Source organism: Pygoscelis adeliae, unplaced genomic scaffold (assembly GCF_000699105.1).
Source record: "Pygoscelis adeliae isolate BGI_AS28 unplaced genomic scaffold, ASM69910v1 Scaffold183, whole genome shotgun sequence".
In the NCBI taxonomy this organism is placed as follows: Eukaryota; Metazoa; Chordata; class Aves; order Sphenisciformes; family Spheniscidae; genus Pygoscelis; species Pygoscelis adeliae.
In genome coordinates this window covers 1,510,766-1,534,233 of record NW_008824536.1, presented here as the reverse complement: position 1 = coordinate 1,534,233, position 23,468 = coordinate 1,510,766, and the positions used below count along the sequence as shown (strand labels likewise).

Sequence of the window (23,468 nt, the reverse complement as noted above, 5' to 3'; positions counted from 1 at the left end):
CAACGAGGCTGGTGAGGGGTCTGGAGAACAAGTCTTATGAGGAGCGGCTGAGGGAACTGGGGTTGTTTAGCCTGGAGAAAAGGAGGCTGAGGGGAGACCTCATCGCTCTCTACAACTACCTGAAAGGAGGTTGTAGCGAGGTGGGTGTCGGTCTCTTTTCCCAAGTAACTAGTGATAGGACGAGAGGAAATGGCCTCAAGTTGCGCCAGGGGAGGTTTAGATTGGATGTGAGGAAAACCTTCTTTACTGAAAGAGTGGTTAAACATTGGAACAGGCTGCCCAGGGAAGTGGCTGAGTCACCATCCCTTGAAGTATTTAAAAGATGGGTAGATGAGGTGCTTAAGGACATGGTTCAGTGGGCATGGTGGTGTTGGGTTGATGGTTGGACTCGATGATCTTAGAGGTCTTTTCCAACCTTAATGATTCTGTGATTTTACTCCATAATCATAATTCAGGTTATAAAACAATGCAGTCTCATTAATTTGATAGAAAACTTCAATGGTGGTATTTATGATCAGTCAGCTTCAGTCAGAAGTGTTCATAGAAATGTTGAAGCTTTGAGCATGGAATAAACTTAACTTTATTTTTGCTTTTTTTAGGAGACTATATTCTTGATGCAAAACCTAAAGAGATATCTGAAATTCAGCGTCTAAATTATGAGCAGGTAAGGAGCTGCTCCTAAAATACAACTGCTTACGTGTGAAGGAACTAAAACTTTTTTTTTACCTAAGGTTTATCATCTTGTTAAAAAACAGAAGCATACAAACCATTGTTTGTAGTTAGTTTTTCCTTTTTTCCTAGGCTTGATGTAGAGTATTATTTGTAAATAATTCCTGTTAGTGTAGAAAAACTCAGTATCTATTCACACAATAAATTATTATTTTTGCCTACAATGAGTGAAATTAAAGAATTTTGTTTTTATTGAATTATAACACGGAAGTGCAGATGGAAGTACATAACAGGGTGGTTGCTCTTTACAGTCTTCTATTATGCGTCCTTCAGTGTACTCTGTTTCGTGATCCCTGCTAGACTTTCTCTGAGGATAAGAACTGAGCAAGAACGAGATCTCTGTTCTTAAGTGGTGATGGACAGAAAGAGGTTGATTCCGTATTATGAAAGGCAATATTATTTGCACTAACCAGTATTTTTGTCATCACAGAAGTCCTTCTATGTTAAAGATAATGCTGTTAGTTTAAAACAATATTGATGTAGTATATATTATCTTGGAGCAAATTTTTCAAGCTCTGTCTGTGGTCACAGCTGGTTTTTTGATTACTCATGGAAAAATGATTTGAATTTATTATATGTGTTAGGTTTCAAGCTAGTTCTATTTATTAGGTCTTCTTTTCTTGCTCTCATTCAGTGTTGAAAACCAAATCGAGTATCTCGGGATAGTTGAAATAAGACTGAAGATTGAATGTGGATTCTTTTAATAGTAATCCAAAATATGACTTGTATCAAATTATATGTATTATTTCTGTAGTAACAAAATCAGCTATATTTTTTCCACACAATTCTGTGCTGTAGAAGATTATAGCTATAATCAACTTACAGGAGGGTGATGAAAGCTATATACCTGGTTAAAGTACAACCTCTGTGGCTTTCTTGTGCTCAAATATATGGGTTTACTATGTAAATGTCACAAACCTTTTCCTTAAATATTTAACTGTACAATTTTAAAGAAACCTTCTGTTCTAGGAATGTTCTAAATGTACTAATAGATGCATGAGTGATATCGCATGAGAGGGAAAAAGAAACTAATTAGGCAACTGAGTCTTCCAAAACTATTACATTTCAGAAGCATTGGAACTAAGTCTTAGTGTTAATCATAATTTTGTGTTTATCTTGTCACATAGTTAATATTCTTTGCCTAAAACAATATATTTTCTTCTTACATGAGAAATTCAAGTAAATTTTTTGGACAGCTGGATTTGTAATGCTTGATTTTAGTATAATTTCAACATCGTGACAAGATACTAATTTCATCTGTGGCTTTCTTTTTTACCATACTGAGGGATTTAATTAAATATTTGAATGAAAGTTGGATTTAAAAAAAAAAAAGCACAAGTTCTAATGCACAAACTTAAGAACAGGTTGCCCAGGTAGGTTGTGGAGCCTCCATCCTTGGAGATACTCAAAAGCTGTCTGGACATGGTCGTGGGCAACTGGCTCTAGGTGGCCCTGCTTGAGAAGGGGGGGGTGGACCAGATGACTTCCAGAGGTCCCTTCCAAGCTCAACTGTTCTGTATGTTTATATCCTCGCTTATTGGCATTCATTTTTTTCAGAAACTTGTCGCTTTGAAGGTGTGGAAATAGCTAAAATAGAAATGATACTGTTCAAACTGTAGTGAGAAACTTCAGTTTTATGGACAGTTTGATGTATTCCTGCTTTGTTTACAAAGCAAACATTACAAAATAAATGCAACTAATGTCTGTAGATGCATGATCTGAATTTGTGGATGGCTAGTGCTATAGACTTTCTTCCTACTCATTTAGCAGACTAAGAGTATAGCAGTATTTCTTCCAAAACACCTCTGATAGGTTTTTATACTTGATATCTGGTCCCTACTAATGAAATGCACTTCTTAAGTAAGGTGGTTTGGTTTGCTATTATAATGATAAAAACTTTAAAAAAAATTTAAAAGTCTGAGCCAGATCTTGAGAATTAATTGCAAATCTTGCTAAATTCTAAATCTTGTGACATAGCAAAATTGTCAAAAAGGATGAAGCAACATGTAGTAACGTAGTAGGAGCTGTTACCTTCCTGGTAATAGAAACTTTACACAGCAGTGCAGTTAAAGGGTTACAAGCTGTAAAACTCTCATTCATAGCGACCACTCTCAAGTGCAGATACTGGGTAATGATCATGACTGTTCTACAGCTATGCTTTATTAAGTAGTTTATAAGCTTTTCTGTGTAAGCTTCAGCTCTTCTGAGAGCTTTCCAGGTTTAAATCTGCTTAGTAACAAGGAATTATGTCTGTTTATAAATTTAATTTAGGAATTTTCAGAAGTTGCATCTAAATTGAAATTACTCAAAGTAGGAACAAGCTTATTGTTCTACTGTCATTATATTAAGGAAAAAAAGTACATTTAAACTTGCATACCAGTAAGAGGAGTAGCTTAATTCCTTCGGCTAAAATGTTGAGGTTGGTGAACATGAAATTTTTGCTATGTGCCTTAATGAAACCATGCTGTTGCATGTGTAAAGTGTTGTGCAAAGATCTGTAGGCGAGACTGTGTAAGCAGACATATAAATATGTAAAACAATTTTTACATGCAAGTTTTGTTTTAGAATTCTGTTGCATGCTGAGAGATGTCTAAAACTTCTTCCAAGATCTAGGTAACGTTCATCTTCCCAACAGATGCAAAACTGTGCTTAGAATTGGATCATGAAGTATTGAATGATGTAGCTACTTCATTTAGCTTGTTTACTTAGTGAGTGTTGTATGTTTTAATTGATACATTCTTCACAATATCAAGTTACAAGATGCATAGACTAATTTCTTAAACTGTCGTCTTAAAAATAGTAAGGTCTACCTTGCGTTCTAATATATAGGCTTGTGTTGGCATTCTGCTCTGTCTATTAATGTGTGCACTAATGTGCTGCAGGAGTGAATGCTTAAGTTAATATATTGGTTATGTTATTGTTTAATGGATCCAGTTATTTGTAATTTTCCTGCATTCCAGCAAGTTGCTTTTAATTTGATGAAATAACTCATCACTATGTACCCCACTTATGCCTTGTTGGCCTACCTAGCTCTTTAATAGCTTTCTCATTATTCATCCTTTAGTCAGTCATCCTTATTCTCAGTTTTTTGTCTTCCCTTATTGATTCCATTAATTGTTGTTCTTGCCATTAACTGTCTCACAATTAAAAGAAGACAACACAGAGGCAACTGTCTCTAACAGTCAGTGGTTTTAGTCTGTGAATCTTCTGTCTCCCACCTCCTTTCCAATCTGTATTTCTAGTTTTTTGTCATGCTTTTTCCCCCATTGTTGCAATCGTGAATTCCTCTTAAGCAAGAAAATATTGCAAAACTAAGCAAAAAAAAAAACAACCACAAAACAAAACCAAAACCAACAAAACCCCAACCAAACAAAAAAGCGCCTCAGTTTCCCTGAATCTTTTGCAAATACTTTCTGATTATACTCTTTGTGGACTCTTCTCACTTGGTGGAAAATTCTTTTTCCTGCATGTCAGGAAACTTATTTGTTGGTTCAAGAGACCTGTCTCACAAAGTACTTTTTCTTTGGCTCATCTTTGCTTTGTGTGATTGGATCTTCATAACTTGATAATTCCCCTTAGGATTCCATTGGGATCACTCCTATAATAAGTGCTACTTTCATGACCTGTTTCCACAGTAGAATCTACAGGCCATTTAAAGGTATGCCCAAAATAAGAGAGCAAAACTTTTTTAATGAAACAAAAAAAAAGATTCTTCATTGTTGTTCACTTTAAATACTGAACCCCCAAATTAGAGTTGGCAAGTAGAACTGTGTAGATCTGTTTGTTTTGTCCATTCGTTATGTGGTGACAAGTACTTCAGCCTGACTCGTAAGGCAGGAATTAAAAGGGGAGAAGAAACCTCAAGAAGAGTCCCATAGAGATTCCCTTGTAATCCAATTCTTCTTGCAAACGTCTGGGAAATAGAGCTAAAAGAAAGAGGAGCTGCCTAAAAGCAGCTTATGAGCGTAGAAGATGAAACAGTCAGTTACAGCTGATCGGAGGGAGAGTTCTTATTTTGCAGATCTCTTCTGGCACGATGAGAATGAATAATGTGAATATGCATTGAAACAGTTGTTTAGCTAATTTCCCCTTTTGTAAATTTGTTTTTTTTAATGTTGAATTGATGAGTACTAAACAATGAAGGGTTACAAGAGTAACCACCAAGTGTGCAAAGCTCTATTTGGTCATCTGTTTTTTTTTCTGTCTGCTGTCAGAATATGAGTGATGCAATGGCGATTCTACATAAGTTACAGACGGGTCTGGATGTCAATGTGAAGTTTACAGGTGTACGAGTATTTGAATACACACCTGAATGCATAGTGTTTGATCTTCTTGATATCCCCTTGTACCATGGATGGTTAGTGGACCCTCAGGTAACTTATTTTTTCAATAATTCAAACAGAATATAAGTTATTCTGAATTTTATTGGAGGGAGGGGAGATGTTTCAGAATTTTAACTGGAGTCAATAATAATGATTATGGTAATGGATTTTTTTAAATCTAGTCAGAAAAATTGCGTTCTCTTCAGAGAGGCGTGAATACAGACTGTACATGTGTTTTAGTATGGTAACTTTGCAGAGACTAGGTCTATAGTCAAGCTAACTTTGAAAGCCTTCTATGCTGAATTCATGACTGTGTAAATGAGAATTGTTGTTCTGAGGGAGATAGGAAGTTGCCAGATATGGTGTCTCAGTTATTGTTTTTGAAAGCTTGTTAGACAACTCTTGGAAGGAATGCAAGGTTACTTTCCTTCTTTCTTTAATTCTGATTTACTAGTCACTGCTTTTGAGAACTTAGGATTTTAGAACCAATTGGGGAGAACTGCATCTTTAACAAACATATGATTTATTTTTAATGATATTATTTAAATAAACAGTAAACTGGTACTGTTTACTTAGGGGGAAACTGCTGAGTTTGGCTGGAATACTCTGCCTCAGATTTTTCTTTTTCATGCCTTGTTCATGAAAGTTGCTGTTCTCTTATTGTCTTGGACTTCCCCCCCCCCCCCAGCTGAGCTAACTGATGCCCCATTATCTCCTCCCTCCATTTTAGCAACAGCTTTTGATGTTAAGTGTTAACTTAAGGATTTAAAATGGGATCTGAGACCACAAAATGTGTAACAGTCTGGGCTAAAACTTTTTGGCCTAGTATTTTTAGGTGAATAACGTACTCTCTTTGAAACTCTTCTTATTTTATTATGAATAATTGCCATAGGCTTACAGTTGTGTTCTGTTCTTCACAAAGGTTAAGTTCTCTGTTTTGTATGCTGTTCCTGCTCCAGGTTGCTGACATAGTAAAAGCAGTTGGTAACTGCAGTTACAATCAGCTAGTGGAGAAGATAATTTCTTGTAAACAGTCGGACAACAGTGAACTGGTTAGCGAAGGTGGGTAACTTTTTTCTAAGCTTTATTAAAGTATCTACCCTATCAAATCTTAGTTACATATTTTGTATGTGGGTCTTGGTATGTAGAGATACAAGTGTGAAGAGCTGCATTCTGTCTGCTGAACTTCTTTCCCTGGGCAGGCAGACAGCACTGTGTTTGTCACTTCTCTGATGCAATTTCCAAACCAAGGATCAGCCTCATTCTCTTGATCTATTAAATATACTTTTTAAAAAGCTGGAGAAAACTTCCTTTTCTGAAAAGTTATTATGGGCAGCATTCAGATTTCAACTTGGATATATATTGTCTCCTATAATTATCATAGAATAAAATCCTAGACTAGTTTGGGTTGGAAGGGATGTCTAAAAGTCATCTAGTCCAACCCCCCTGCTGTGGGCAGGGACATCTTCAACTAAATCAGGTTGCTCAGAGCCCCATCCAACCTGACCTGGAATGTTTCCAGGCATGGGGCATCCACCACCTCTCTGGGCGACCTGTGCCAGTGCTTCATCACCCTCAGCATCAAAAATTTCTTCCTTATATATATATATATATATGTATGTTCTAGATATAGATATATACACTATATATGTATTAGAACATGAATTATATACTACATGATGACAAAGAAAAAAATCAGTAATATTAGAAGCGGATATAGCAATTCTGAACATGAGAGTATTATCTACAATGTTGAGGTTTTAGAACTTTCAACTCATTTTCCTTTCTCTGAATGTTTTCCCTTAGATTTGTGGTAATAAGTGGGCATCTTAGTAGGGAGGAGATAGGAGAAATATTACCATTATAACCAGGTTTTATATATTAGGAAGTATGTAATAGACACATGTAACAGTACGTATTGCTTTTGTAGGATTTGTAGCTGAGCAATTTCTAAATAACACAGCTACACAGTTGACATACCATGGACTCTGTGAGTTGACTTCAGCTGTCCAGGAGGGAGAGCTTTGTGTGTTCTTCAGGAACAACCATTTTAGCACCATGACCAAATACAAGGTATATTCAACATTTTTGTCTTTACTGTTGTGGTTTGCGTTCTCATTTCAAAGCAAATCTTGGTTTTCAACTGTCTTGAAATAGAAATAAATTCCAGTTTGTTGTTACATGTAAGTATGGCTTATGGTGAATGTAAGGTCTGTAGCAAATGTTACTTGTGAATTATTGATTACAGTGTTTTAGATACCAAGATCCATTATCACTTTAAATCTTGTAGCTCTTCCCTTTATGTTCAGTTTGCTCCCTGTGTGGTTATGTATAATGACATACATTTCTTACATGGCTTAAATTTACTTGCAGTTTGTGATTGGCAATGATAAGGTTAGTGAATTTATTTAATTTCTTGTTTCTGAGGATATAAAACTTTGCTTTACATTTGGGCCAGTAGATGAGTAGCTCCATCATGGTGTTCAAAGTACCAAACATCTGGAGAAGTTGAGATGAGCTACAATATTGGTTCTCTTTGTTAGGGAAGAGATTATTTTTTTGAATCTGAAACTGGGGAAGCAAAATGGCGAGAACTGCGAAAGGAGTATTCCAGAATATGAAAAGCAAGTGACAATTGGTTAATGCTTCTGGGACTCCTTACTGCGTGGAATGGAGAATCTGGCTTGGCACATTTACAATCTCTTTTGGAGCATCTTCGTTCTAACACAACTTTGCCTTTACTAAAACAATAGTGTATTTTTACGTATCTGACTTGGGTAGAAAGGGGCACGGTCAAACTGTCTCCTAAGATTTAATTGTTCCCTTCTCTTCAGTGATAAAAGTGAATATTTTGAAGTAAACATTTCATTGGCTTGCAATGTCAAATCATACTTAGTTAGACATTTCTCTCAAACATATGTATGAGTTTTTACCTTTGTATAGAACTCTTGAAATTATATTTTGGTTATCTGTTATTTAATAAGACTTTAATTTCATGTACACTTGCATATATGAATAATGGTATTAAATGCAAAAAAAGAGGGTGTGTAACATACAAAAACATTAAGGAAGACACTGTTTTCACCATCTATTATTTGGTATGTCATATACCTCATGTAAATGATAACTAACTTTTCCATTTGGCAGTATTAGTCCTTTTTCTTCCCTCTGTGTGTTAATCTTGACTGTGAATGCTTATCTTTGGCATTTTGAATAACTACTCATAAGCTGAGCTAAAGGTCTGAATAGTCCTGGTAAATAATGATTAACTCTATAAACAGGTAACACATTTGGTTTTCTAATAGCTTCTTAGAGCACATCTAAGATTTGTTTTAAATCTATGTACAATGATATTCTCTTAAAGCAGTAGGACAGTTAAAAGTATCTTTCTCTTCCCTTCCTCTGTTAAAAAAAAAAGCTATGGAGTATGTCTGTTTATGGCCAAAACTGTAATTGTTATATTTCCTGATGAAGCTCATTTATGTCACAATTTTAAGAGGTATAGTTTTGCTTCTCTCCATTTTTCTAAATTTAGCTCTTGCAGTAGTTGGTAGTAGTGTGTCATGCAAGCCCATACATTGTTTTATGGTTGCTTTCATTACGGAAAAAAAAAACCAACCTCAAAACAATTTGGTTTTAAAAAGAAAATACTAAGTAGAAGTACAGATGTACTTTCTGCATACAAATGGTACCTAGAGATATAAGGAAGCCTTTTTTACTTCGTTTAAAGGATATTCCAGATAAAATAATTAAATCCTCCTGGAAATCATTCATTTTTGTGCTATAATTAAAACTTTAAAAATACAAAATATTCTTTGTATTAAATACAGTCAATGAGTATCACTTTGACCTTGCGAATTATAAATACAGAATTTTGTTCGTAGAAGGTAGACCGTCATTTTCTGCAGCTCAGTATTTAGATCAAAGACCAAAACCTGGTGTGTGTTTGTTAGTGCTTTATCAGCTTCATACTTGTAAACATACACTTCTCAGTTGAGATCCTTTTTCCTTAAAGAAACAAAACACAGCACTTCAATGAGTTAAATATCCTTAACCAATATTAATAATACAGAACAGGTTAAGGCAGTGAGTAAAAATCTGTGTCTGAATTTTAACTGTGAGAACAAAACCCAAGTCTTAAGAAATATTGACTTAAAATATTTGAACAGTAGTATTATTTGTTCGTTGTGTATTTAAGCTTTACTCCTTCTAAGTAACTACGGTTTTAATCTTGTGGTTTTTGAGAAGTCTTAGACTTCTGAAATGCTAAGTTTTGGAATATGGTCCATTACTCTTGTGTTTCATAGTCGTCATGGTGACCTCACTTGCAGCTAGTATTCAATTTCTGTGTTATCTACAGGCTTTTAGTTCCCGGGGTTGTCGCTTTTAAACAGTGTTGTTCATTTTGCCTTGGCTTTCTGGTGAGTGGTACATTACAGACTTTGAGATATCAAGAAACTTTTTTAATAAAGACAGAAATTCCTTATTAACTTATTTTTAAAAGTCAGCAGTAACCTTTCTGTCTGTTTCTAAGCTACCTAGCTATTTGCAATAGCTATATGACTAGGTATTCTTTCATATCAAGGAAGTCAGAAATAGACTGGAATTGGGCCTTTTAGCCAAGATCAGCTATGCAAAATTCCTTGGACCTCCAGGATACTCACATGAGTGCCAAATGCATTGTTGTCACAGAGTTGAGATTTTTCAACTGCTTTACTCTTTCCTTTTACTAGGTTTAATGCTAGCTCTGCAGACTTTTAATGGAGTTTCTTTTATTTCACGGTTTGAGCAGTAGTCCGCAGTAGCTGGATTATGGAGAAAAGTCCATCAATTAGGAGAACTGAAAGCACAACATATGCCAGAGAAAATGAAGGTGTAGAACTTCTAGGGGAAGAACTATGCAATTTGTTTCTCTTTCTCTAATATTGCCCTTCCCTCTTCTTCCTCCAAACCAATGTATCGAAACACACAAACAAAAGTTTGTTTGGGGAAAAAAAAGTTATGAAGCTAAACAAAAGGGAATATACATATAATAAGTTATATATGTATAATAAAACTTGTGTATTTTTAGAAACATTTACAGTTTGAATAATTTGCAAGAATTTATAGTGAAAATCCCTTAGGTACATTAGGCTGCTTAAGTATTATTCTAATGAAGCTAATACTTAAACTTTTATTTGGAAGCTTTCACGTACAGCTGATACAATGACTTGTACACTGGGGTTATTTCTTAAGTTCAGTGGGTTTTTTTGAGGCCGATATTTTAGCGAAAGGACTGGGATTTCAATATGTTGTATTTCAAAGAAAGTAGAAGTTAGGTTGATCTTAACTGCACTTATTGGAGGAAAGAAAAAAAAAACAGATCGCTAAGCTTTTTTAAAGGAAATGCAGAAATTTGTTCCAAGTTCTCTTATGCTTATCTTTTCTAGAATCGGCTTTAGAATTGAGGAGCAGGTGTGAGTAATTAAAGAAAAAGAAATACTTGGTGATACTGAAATAAAGAGCAGAATTCCTAAATTTGAGACATTTTAAAGTTCAACATACGAGTTTTTCTAATAAAACAGGTTAACCCAAATAGCTTTAATTCTGCTCTATATTGGTGCCACATAACAATCATATGATTGTGATTGAGCCATTTTTAATGTTTGTGGTGCTTGGTTGAACAGATTTTTTTAAAGTTATATTAGAGTTCTTTCCACATCCCATCTGGTGAGCTTGTTTTAGAGATAATTGATATTTTCTGTTTTGAAATATATATGCATTTACCTGTCATTCCTTAATAACGGATAATCTTGTGGATATTTTAGAGCAGAAATGGGAGAGGTGGAGACTGGTAACATCCTTGGTGCATATAATTTGAACTTCCTGGTTTTTAAGTCTTTATTACAAAGAGTTCGCAGTATTTATTATTTGACACACAATCTCAATTTAAAAACAGAAGATTTACTAACACTGACAACACTTTACTCAATTATACTGAGTTTAGAGTGGCTTTCTGCTGCCAGATCAAAGGATCTTTACCTTGGTTTTGGATTGCCTATTTTAGAGGGCTGTTTTACTGAAATTGAGAGTTATGTGAAAGTGAACAAACAGCGCAGTGTTCTGAATTCCTATATCTTTGCTTTGAAAATTTTTTCATAGGCTGCTGTTACAAGATGTTGCATAGTGGCAAGAACTCCTTGGAAACGTTGAGCATACTAGTGCCCAACTAGTACGATTGTTAGGCTGGTTAAATCTACTTATGCTTCCTTTGTGTCCAGTGTCTCTATTGACTCCAAGATATTTTTTTATCTTTTTTTGCATAGATAGTAAAGGAATTTGTAAGGAAGGGGACTGGAGTGACTCCTCAGAAACCTGGCTTTCTTTTTAATATTTTTTAATTGTTACTAAATTTAACAATAATAAAATGGGGTTTTTTTACTCTTAAGTGCTTCTTGCAAGATCAGAAATAGAATGGTTATGAACATACAGCAACATTATGAATACCTGGTGTAGATTAGGGAGGTATCAGTGCTGTTATATACTGTAAGCAGAAGCTTATTAACAGTCTCTGCTAGCAGATATTTAAAAGACATTTCTACACTAGTTTTGGGGATGAAGATAATGCTTTGGGCTGGACAATAATAGGTGAGAAGTTGTATGAGAACACTTTTAAAAATATTTATTATTTTAAAAAGTATTTGACTTGAGAAGAAGCGAAAGGGGGAAAACTGTTTTTAGTTACTGTCACTGTATTTGAAAATATTAGCTACTGTTTTGAAATATTGCAGTTCAGTTTAATATATGGACACTTTTAAAATGTTAATCTTCAGGCAGGTGAATATTGTGCCATTTTTACATATCTTCCAAATTCCTGACTCTGGGAGTAAGAGTTAAATGGAAAGGGCTTCATTCAATAATTTTTCTGTTTTAGATACAGCATTCACTTTAAAATCGTGGAAGTTGAGGAGTAAAGTAACAATAGTAGAAAAGTGGTGGCAGTGAGTTTTTTCAGAAATTACTATGAAAAGTTTTGAAGTACTCTTCCTTTAAAGACTTTAGTGGTTTTTTAAAACCTGTTGAGTGGATATCACAATGTAATTGTGAAGATTCACAGATTGCATTTCAGAATAGACCATCAGTTCAATTATAATTTTACTTAGTTTATATTATTTAGTATAGTCTTGAATAATTAATATTTTACTATGCCTCTTCTGAAAATTGTATGAAATTTGCATAATACAATATGTTGTCATTTCTGATTTGAAAAAAAATTCAGTATTAGGATCATGTTTATGTTTATAGAAAAATTATGTAACATTTTTAAAAATTTCATTATTGCATATGAAACAAAAGCAAATACGGCAATTCTGTAATATATTAGTCATCTGTCGAAGTATGGTGAGTGTCAGTCAATAACGGCAGTTCAGTTACCAGATTCTTAATCTCTTTCACTGTTACTTGTCCATTTGCCCGAGTATTCATTTATTCTACTTCCTATCCCTTTAATTGCATATTAATAGTCTTGGCGCATGTGACTATACAGTAATCATTTTCAGCAGTTAAAGATGTGATTTTTTTTTTTTGCCTTTGCTTTTCATTACACAGATAATAAATACATCAAATGATAATTCCCTAGATCAAGGAAAAACACGACTGTAAAGAGGGGATCAGTTTGGTAAGAATATCTTAGTTCAGTTGGAATGTTTTTCCCACTGACGTGACTGTAATACAAACTATTTTCTTTACTGAAAAGTAACAAGGCACTTACCTGTTTGGATTTTTAAGTATGTGTGTTGCAATTATGTTTTCTAGTTTATAAATGTTGGGTTTTGGTTTCAGAACTCAACACAGAGTTTTACTCAAACACAAAATATATTTCATAGCAATAATTGCACTTTTTCCTTGGGCGTTTAAGATGATGTCCAAGTGTGGCATAGTAGAGGCAATGTGTATAACTTCTTAAAACCATGTTTAATTTTTTTCCATTTCTTAGTAAACGTACAGTTTTTATTCTGAGGGTTACTCTGTTGAATCAAATTGTCTACACTTTAAAAAAAAAAGTTAACTTTCTCTAACAGTTAAAACATTCAGATAGATTAGACTAATCTCAAAATAATAGCACTCATTCACTTCAACATAAAACACCTTCATGAAAACTGAGGGGTCTGATCCAGAAGTCCAAGAGAACATTTACATAGACTTTAAAGGATAAGGCTTAAAACGTTTGTCTTTACTGTATGAAGATATTGGACGGGTGTTTGGTTTTCCATTTCAGTTTTCTAAACTGCTGGAAACTTGGTAACTGGCATCAGAACAAATAGTTTAAAAGCATTAATTTTAATTACTTAATCTGGTCATTAAATTAACCCAGGAAAGGAGGTCTTGTAACCAGTAACATCACCTGCAGCCTACATCTGTTTGCATTTCAGAGAGGGTTTTTTTTGTGCAAACTGGAAGACTGAGCTCATTCTTCAGGAGAACAATCTTGCTTTTATCCTTAGCTTTATTTCAAGCTTTTTATGTGTGAAGCTATAAAATGTGGGCATTGGTCTACAATATCTAGATATTAATTTTTAGGATAAATAATTGTTAATAACTTTATTGTAGGCACAGTTTACCTTTACATTTATGCACTTGAGACTTTCTTTTATTGTTTTATTCTCTGTTGACAACAGTTATTAGTAGATGTTACTGCTGTATATTATGTGCTAGCATTTTTGGGGGCAGTGTCAACCCATGAGACTGTGTAGTTATTAAAAAAACCCCATATTTAAAAATAAACCTAAAAGATAAACTGGTAATACTTTAGAAATGGCCAGTTCAGATTTTATGACAGTAGAAACATGTTTATTTTGTAAAGTATGATATTGTTCTTGGCAACGTGTACTTGAAAAGCATTGTACATAAATGTATTTATGTACATTTGTTAGCTGAATTGCATGGCCTTAGTGTGCTGATCATCCTGTTTTAGCTTTAACCCTGACTAGAAAGCAAATGCAGAATCAGGACCATGATCTGTTAAGTAGAAAACACATTCTGGTTTTTACCTGTTTTTTAAAAAAAAAAAAGGCTCCTTCCTTATTTTTTAGTTCAGTGTAAATAAATATTTCTACACTTAGTCATTATTACTGATTCTGTCACTGACCTCCCTTGTGTGTTGCACTGAGTGGAGCTGAAGTGCAGAAACTTTATTTGGTAGGCTACAAATGTGGTGTAAAACTACTGTCAGGAGTCAGAAATCCCAGTGTTATATTGGTTGCCATATCACTATCGCTTAGCAGCTAGACTGATCTCATGATCTGGTAAGTGCTGGAGACTGGTGGCTGGTTCCTGACACCAGGCATGTCGTTATTTAGTGCAGCTCAAATTTAGAGGCAGCGTGAAGGTCATATGATAAAAAGATTATCTCATATCATGAAATCCCCTCAGTGGAATTTGGCTGTGCAAGTGAAGTTGGCCTAAGACTGGGAAGAGAACATGCATGGCATTAAAACAGTGCCTATAAAACCAGTCTGTAGATATGGCCTCTATTTGCTTGTTGCAAGTAGAAGGAACAAAATCACTGAAGTTCTAGGAAGACTGATACTCTGTAGAGATTAGTAGCTACATTACATCTAATACAAAAAGAGCTGACTCCTCTTATTTTGTATATGAAACTGAAAGTTATCCAATTATTACCAAAAGTTACATGAATATTAGCAATGTTATGAGGGTCCTTGGGAATCAGTTTGGGTTTTTTAGAAGTTCCATTAAATTACACTAATACAAAGTAGAGATCAGATAACTTGATTAAAAACAAAAAGGGGAAAGATGACTTTGGATCTCTGATCTGTGCTTTCCCATTGTTCTTTCATACCAATAAAGTGAAAAGGAACTCTGTCTCTTCACAAGTACTAGGGAGCCTATGTTTGTTGGTTTGCTAGGTTTTGTTAAAGTGAAGCAGCATGTTTCTAAACTATGCAATTGCTATTGGAATAGTATTGTTTAGGTAATGTGGTGATATGTAAGGCAGTTTATTGCCTTTCATCAGGGAGCTGTACTAAAATGTTTTTTTTATTTACTCTAAGATGACATTTTTAAAATCAGTGTTAGGTATAGTTCAACTGAGGAAGTCTTAAAAACAGAAAGTAAGAATATGAATTTTATTTAAGATTGAAACAATTCTCTATTTCAAACAAGTGTTAGCTTTAAAATATTTTTGAATGACAAATACTAGAATCTAATCCCATAAAGGTAATGATATACTTTAATATTTGTGTGTGAAAAGTTCAGCTTGCAATAGTTCGGAGATTATGAAAGCATTAACATTTTCCTATTTCAGTATTATTATTAAGCTACACCGTTTGAGCTGTTTAAAAAGTAATTCAAAACGTATAGCATAATAGAGGAAAACTTGACACCCCCCCTTTTTTATTTTTAGGTATGTTTGAGTCAATGTACTGATCAGAATAAAATTTAAAAGGTTGAAATACACTTACCTTAAAGATTCTGTGATTTTTTTTTTTTACATTTTTTGAAAGAATTCTTGTATAAGAAGATGCTGTGAAATACATATTCTGTGCAAATTGGAAATGTTGTGAAATTATTTCCTTTTATTTTCTTTGGGTGATTTTTAAGCATCAGAAGTGTAGCATTCAGTTTTTACGCAGGTTTCCGAGGGAAAGATGATTCCTTAGATCATGTTAATGTGATCAGACTTGTTGCTGACAATTGTATTTATGTCTGTAAGCCCACCTGTGCTGGGATAAGTGCTATTCCAAAGCTTGAACATGTAGTAGTGTCTTTTGTGGGATTTTTATCTGTTCTGTTTGGCCTTTTGTCTAAGTGCATCTTGTGGTATTAGGTAATACTAGAACAATTGCTGCGTGTGAATCTTCAAATAATGTTTTTGTTACGCTGTATGACCTACCATCTGCAGAAGGGATGGCTGTAAACTTAATAGGATTGAAGAGATCTGGTTTTAATTTCAGCATCTCTTACAGGCAGTCTTTTAATGACTTGAGAGAGATCAGTGAGCTAGTTCTGTACTTGTTGAATAGGGGCGATGTTTTCGTTTTTTGCCTGTTCAGCCTATGAAATCAGTAGAACAGGAACTGCCTCTTGTGTTTTGGTAAATCTTTAGCACAGTGATCTTTGAGAACCCTTTGTGTGCTGCTGTAATACAAATAGCAAAGGATGCTATTTTGTGGATGTCACAATAAACTACTTTGATTTTTACAGCTAAAACACTGCAACAAGTCTTACACTGAATATCGTGAGCGGGTACATTCAGTAATATTAATGGAAGCTTCAGTCTTAATGTGCTGTATGGTCAGTAATAACAGTCTTGCTTTGGAGTATAGTTCTAAAAACATTATAAAAAGGGTAGGATAAGATTAAAATCTAATTTAAATTGAAATTTAAACAGGATTTTTGTGCTGCTTTGCTGTCGCTCAAACATGCAGCACCATCTCCTTTTACTTGAGACCCGCTTTCATAATTTCCCTTTGACTTCAGCTCTTCTCCCATTCCTTCAACCTAAGCTTGCATTTCATCTTTCCTGTACCTTGGCTTCTGGACTTGTTGGTATTGCCTCTTTCAATCCTAGACCAGCCCATTTTATAATTTCAGAGTTTGAAATCGAGAAATTTGGCCTTCTGGAACTGTAAAAAGGCTAAAATTCAACAAAAGCAGTTACTGGTGACAAGTGATAGCAAGAATCTTTAAATTTAGTTTTTTCAATTGAAATAAATCTCAAATTCTATCAAAACCCATTATAAAACGTGAAGTCTGAGATGCGGTCATTTTGAGGTAATGCCTCTTGGATTATTTGGAAAGATCACCTTTGTCTCCAGATCTTGCCTTTGGAATTTAATGTGATTTGTCCTGGGATTTAAAATTTACATTGCCAGTCTGGAGGTACACTTCTTGGGTGTGTTTCCAAGGAGTTATCAAGGTATATATTCATGTTTTTATATTAATTTTTAGTCAATAGAAACTTTCATTAATAATGAAAAATTACAAGATGGAATACAGAAATTAAGTGTGGCTGGTAATTGTAATGAATACTAATGAATACTAGTATCTGGTGTTTTATACTAGTATCTGGTGTTTTAATGCTGTATACTGATTCATTTAAATTTTAAACTTGCTAAAAAATCTAAATGAATGTTTTACTGGAATGCAACAGTTGTATTAGCTGATGATTTCTGCTAATTATATCAGATTGTAAAAAATTTTTTTAGTTTTACAGGTTTTCTTTATTCTTCTGCATAGGGTCAGCTTTACCTGCTGGTGACAGACCAGGGCTTTCTTACAGAAGAGAAAGTTGTTTGGGAAAGCTTACACAATGTGGATGGTGATGGAAATTTCTGTGATTCTGAATTCCACCTACGGCCTCCATCAGACCCTGAAACTGTCTACAGAGGGCAGCAGGATCAAATAGATCAAGTACTGGCTTTCTGCCTTTCTATTGTATTTTTCTGTTTGCTTGTCAATATATATCAATTACTACTTATTTTTAGTCATATATATGTATACTTACATGGATGTGTATGTATGTGTACTCCTGCATATATAGGACTATAAAAAAAAAAATTCTTTAGATACTTAGGTTGGGGATCTCAAAAGTGCTACTTTGAAGTATTAGCATGACTTCAAGGGAGGAGGAGTAAGACCAGCCGTGAATAGATTGGAAAATCCAATTTTAGTCTCTCAGAATCCACTTCTGCAGAGAACTTATTCAGGTGTAATGTCACATCTGCCTTGCATATGGAAACAGAAACAGCACTGTGAAACTTCTCCTCCTGTAACAAATTAATTTCAGCTCATTAATATTGTCATAACTGAATTTTGTCTTCTGATGCCCACTTTGCTGAATGTAGGACAAAAGCCATAGCAGATTGTGTGTGGTGGTGGTTATTTGTCATTCTTAACTATATATAATAGTTTCCACGAGTCATGTCTGAGACAGGACTTGTACCAGGTAATGCATAAGCACATTGCAAGACCAGGCTCCTTGGAAATCTTACATTCTGGACAAGCAAAATAAATTTATCTTTATAATAATCACCATTAATGTTTTTTTTAAATACTGGGGAAAAAAATGAATAAGCAGATGCTTTTTAATAAATTCAAGCACTGTATCTCTCTTGTAGAATAAAGAATGTGGCAGAGATAACAGGGCTAGTAATAGCTTGAGTTGCTGTCTGTTTGGATATATCCGAAACTACCTTTTGATTATTTTCTCATCTGTTTAGGAGTTAGTGTTCCTTATTGATGTACTCTCAACACTGTTCAGTAGAGGGGGGACAGATACTCTATCAAGCATAAATCAGAATTTTAAGTAGAAATAGCAAATTACAAAGAGACAGCTTCAAAACCTTAGCTCATACCAGTTCTAGGTAGAAGTAGACACCGGCTTCCTTTTGTTGCTGTCCAGGTAATGGAATTTAAACCTGAAAGCAATTTTTTTTTTTTAAATTAGCTTTTGTGTTTTGTATGTTGTGATATAGGCACTGTGACGGGAGAAATGTAAAGTAGCTGTTTTCAGCCTTTCTGCAGTTCAGGTTATGAACAGGTTCTGAAAAAAATTCCTGTTTTCCATGAGGGAAATGTATTTGAAGATGAGGGTGGGGGAAGAGGGATGGTACTGTGTAGCTGCACATGCTGAAAAATTCACTTGATATGACTTGGCTCTTTTCTATGTGAAAGAGCATTAATAAACAAGTTTACTGTTTAGGATTATCTGATGGCATTGTCTCTACAACAAGAGCAGCAAAATCAAGAGATTAACTGGGAACAGATCCCGGAAGGAATCAGTGATCTAGAGCTAGCAAAGAAGCTCCAGGAGGAGGAGGACAGGAGAGCTTCTCAGTACTATCAGGAACAAGAACAAGCAGCTGCTCAGGTCCAGGTAAGAAAGCATTATTACGGAATATGATCATGAGTTTTAGAGAGTATTAACTTAATAGTTACATAGACACATCTACATTTGTAAACGGTTCAGACTGATAAGACTGCCACTTATGTTCTATACAGCAAGTGACAAGATGAATATAGGAATCTTAAGAAATACGCTTTAATTGTTGGAGTATGCATGCAGATATGGCAGTTGCTGCCACTTAAATACTTTGAAGCAGGCCTAACCTTCTAAATTAGGGTTTCATTCGTATTATTTAAGTTGGAATGATGGGATGAGTTAATATGTAAGGTTACAAAGATTGTGTTAGCTAATATTTTACGTTACGAAACTAGCATTCAATTAAGAGCTTTTTTGATAGTAGTCGAAATTTTGTCTTTATTTTGTCTTGCAGAAGTTTGTTGCTTTACATTTTTAGGTGTTTCAGTGAATCTATTCAGTCCTGTTTCAAATTAGGAAATTAACAGTTTCTCCCAGTACACCTTTCTGTCCCCTCCCCATCCCCATAAGCAGTTGCATTCAAAATGCTTGGAAAATGTGATTCATGCACATGTATATACAAAATTGCAATGTAACTGAATCTTGTGTGCAAGAGGCAATATTTAAGTTGGTGTTCTGGATTCAGGGAGTTCTTAACTACTGAAGACTTTTAAAACTGCTTTTATTTACAAATACGTAAATAAAAGCAGTATGAAGGCTGAATCTTTGACCTGAAGCAATTCAGAACCATTAACTGATGTGCTTGTTAAGCATGAAATAAGAATTTTGACAATTAAAAGTTGTGTTATTTCCACTGCTTATTGCTTTAATAGAATCATCAGTAGCCACTTCTAAGACAAAGATTCACTATTGCTGGCTGCAAAAAAGTAGAAAGAACTGAAGAACGTGCTGAACAGGACTTAACAGCATGCTCATTTGCAGCTATGAATGGATAAGAGCTGGAATAGATGATGAATTAACAAAACTTACGTTGCCTTTGTATACTGACCCCCTTGACAAGTTCTTAACTAGTTTCTAGTCACAAAAAGCTGCTGCTTTGCTATATCTAGCTGTCAAAACCAACACTTTCGCTCTGCAACTTCTGAAATGTGGATTATATTCTTATGAAAGAAACTAGGCAAAAATTACAGTACAGCAATACAGAAGTGCCAGAAAATGCTTGAAGCCAAATTTTATTATTGAAACGACTGATCTGAATACGTGGACACAATAGAAGGGACACACAGGACTTGACATGTATTTTCAGCTTACTTTGTTTTTTAGAAATAAGAAGTTTTGTGGCAATTCTGGAGTATTTATACAGCGAGACCCTACCTGAATTCTGCTGTTTGCATAATAGTTAAACTTCTGTTTGTGAACTTGAAAATGAGTAATACTTCAGACTGCATCTACAATAACCTTTGTTTTATTCAAGATTTTATTTTTTCTACATAGCAGGTGCAAGGTCCTGCTTCTCCAGCAAGTGGAAGACAATCTGGGAGTAATGAACGCAAACGTAAAGAGCCTCGAGAGAAAGAGAGAGAAAAAGAGAAGAATAGCTGTGTTCTCTTGTAATAGAAAATGGCTTTAGTCTGGAGCCAAGTGCATGTCCTCAGAAGCAAAAACAAGGAGTAAAAAGGAAGACAAACCCGTTACATGCCGCCTGTGCCTGATTACCCCATGGATTTTGTTCACGTTTCAAGAGAGGATGGGTGACTTTGTTACAATCATACAGACTTTCTTCATAGTGCGTGCTGCTCAAGATGGAATTCCAAATCACAGTTGGATGCGGCTGTGCTTTGAGTTAGTCATAAGAAATACTGCACCTTGTAGCTGAACACACAAATCATGGCAAGTTTTGTGTCAGTGACATCCATTAGTCATTACATCAGTTAGTAAGCTATTTTATCTTCTACTCTAAACAAAGGAGGTAATTTGTTTTGTACAAGACTTTTTCCTGAAGTCTGTACACTAGCACAACAGAATTCTGTGTTACTTACATGGTGTGAAACTGTATCTTAGGCTGGGTATAGTCTTCATGATACAAGAGCCCAAATAACAGCTGGGCACTGCCTCCTCAATGTGGCCAGATTTCTTTGCTTCTGGATCTGGTATGTTCGGTTTTTTGAACCCAGATTTATACTGTGTTACTGCTATCACTGCACCTCCTGGCCAGCTTTCTTGCCCCAAGAATATGTGACTTGATAGGCATCATACAAAAAATTGTCATAGAAAATGGGGCATTTATTAATAAGCAAGATGAATATTATTTGCTTTTCTTGCAATTACAAACTGGGTATGGCAACTCAGATGTTATCAGGGTTAAACAAGTAATTTTATAAATAACTTCTTTTTCTTTTAGTATTTTTTCTCTTGTAGGTAAACTGGACCAGATAAGTTCTTATTTATTGACCTCTCCATATGATAGGCGAACGATGAGAGGAAACTAAGGTCTATAATAATCATTATTCTATGTAAGAATGCAGAGTTAAAGTAACTAACTATCTGCCTTTTTTCCAGAAGTACCTTGAACTTTAACATGACGGTAACATGTCCACTTGTATATTTAAGCAAGTGTACTGTAGTTAAAAACACACTTTTTTGTTTTATAAGTCATGTATCCTTAAAAAGCACACTTCTGAAGGGTGAGAGAGAAGCTAGGCTGCTCTCTGAGATTGTTTGGAAAGGTGGTCAGGTGTAATATTTTGTTTTTTTAAAATCACTAATTTAGAATTTTTGGAAACCAGATTTTTCTAATTTATGGGAACCAAATAAACATGTTGTGTCTTGTAGTATTTATAGAATACAGAAACAGAATACTTTCTGAATTTTGAGGGAACCACAAATCTTCCTCCATTTCCATTACGTCAATTACAATTACCTTCTTGCTGAACCTTTTTGATACAAATTGCTAAATAGAAATTTTTAGATACTTTCAAAAAAGGCTGCTTCTCCTAGACAAGTTATGTATTCATGCTTGAAGCCTGGGTAAGTGCATTAGTATACAATAACCTGAGAAAGCTAAGGCAGCCAGGTGGAATATGGCACTCCTGGTTTCAGGTGTTTGGAGAATGTCTGTGAGAGAGAGGGTGTCTAAACATAAATCCACCGGTAAAAAGCTGCTTTAGAATTTTTTCAAGCAGACTTGCTGCAGTAATGGGAACCAGTCATCACATAAATCTGTTACGAACCTAGAGTGAAAATTAGATGGATAAAGGAAGAATGTCTTACCAACTAAAGGGCCAGTTTGTATCACTTTTTTGTTCCATGCCTTTTTCTCTTTTGTTTTTTCCACTTTTGTTACAATTTCCCTTTTATAATAATGAAGTAATTAATGGTAGGAGGTCTTTAATACACAAACTGTAAATTTAAAAATTTCTCGATTCTCTAGAAAAGTCATGCCCAGAAAAGTGATTTTAATACTTAATGTATGCAGTTCAGATAATTTTCTATGTCAAAGCAAAGGTTGACGTCTTTTTTTCCTTTGCAGCAGCCTAACTTCTTCAGACAAATTAATGTGATGGAGGATCACCAACATAATGACTTACCTACTTTAAGCAGATCAGAAAATATTCCAGTAGTGTCAATAACAAAGACTTTAAGCCAGAATGTTGTTTAAAAACATTCTGTTACTAAGATTTTTCCAAATTTGTGTATTTACATTTATTTATTGAGCTTGAAAAATAAATATGTCGAGCTAAGTGTTTGTTATCTTATTATTTTCAGTGACAGTATTGCCACTCTAAATTCCTTTTTGAACAAGTTTAGCTGGAGCAGGCATTGCGGCTATTGAGTATATCTTTTTGCTAAGATACTTGCTCGTATTAGAAGACTTCATGTAACATTTCCAGTTTCAGACAGATGTGCCTGAAACCTAATATACTGTAGTTACAGTAATGCTGTCATTTGGTCACAAAGGAAGAAGAGTTAAATGTCAATGCTCATCACGAAGTCTGAACTCCCAGATGATTCAGTTTCTCTTTCAATAAAGGAGTAAAGGGTTTCAAGTTATTTGAGATGGCAGGCATGCTATTCCAAGTTTTCTGTTAATACCCTTTTTTCTTTACAGGTCTTGAAGCTTTGGAAAAAAGGTAAAGAATTCCTGAAACCTAGGGCATTGTTCTGCACGAGTTGAGCTTGTTAGTGGCAAAAGTTATATGCAGATGAGTTTGTTAATATCCAAAATTAAATACGTCTGGAAGCTTAACTTATACCCTACTGTGACTAACCATTCCAAAAGCAACTATCACAGTTGGTATCTAGACAGTATCCGATGATCAAAAAAAACTGAACAGAATTGCTTCTGTCTGTACCAGTGAGCTTGGAAAACAATATTACAAAATATTCATGGACTACCAGAAAGACAATGTCTACTTCCGACTGCTTACTTCATTTGCCTCTTTTTTGAAGCTCATGTTCTGGTGAAAGGGTACAGATTTATACTTTAAATCTGTTTATACATTTAGCATGCATGTGCTCCAAATACCTACATTTTTTTATATATATATATATGAAAGTGTCCAGAAAAGTAGAGTAGAACTTGTTTTCCACTAGAT

General features: G+C 34.7%; 1 protein-coding gene across 1 annotated transcript in view; it reads left to right on the top strand.

Moving 5' to 3' along the window:
- The window catches only part of FAM63B (family with sequence similarity 63, member B), a 32,202-nt gene extending 9,589 nt beyond the window's left edge, over nt 1-22,613 (top strand). The window contains exons 3-9 of the mRNA XM_009321578.1: nt 600-664; nt 4,944-5,102; nt 6,011-6,113; nt 6,982-7,124; nt 17,289-17,462; nt 18,754-18,927; nt 20,368-22,613. Coding sequence (XP_009319853.1) covers nt 600-664; nt 4,944-5,102; nt 6,011-6,113; nt 6,982-7,124; nt 17,289-17,462; nt 18,754-18,927; nt 20,368-20,487 — 938 coding nt within the window. The 3' untranslated portion in view covers nt 20,488-22,613. The remainder of the gene's footprint in view (nt 1-599; nt 665-4,943; nt 5,103-6,010; nt 6,114-6,981; nt 7,125-17,288; nt 17,463-18,753; nt 18,928-20,367) is intronic.
- The last annotated feature ends 855 nt before the right edge of the window (nt 22,614-23,468 follow it).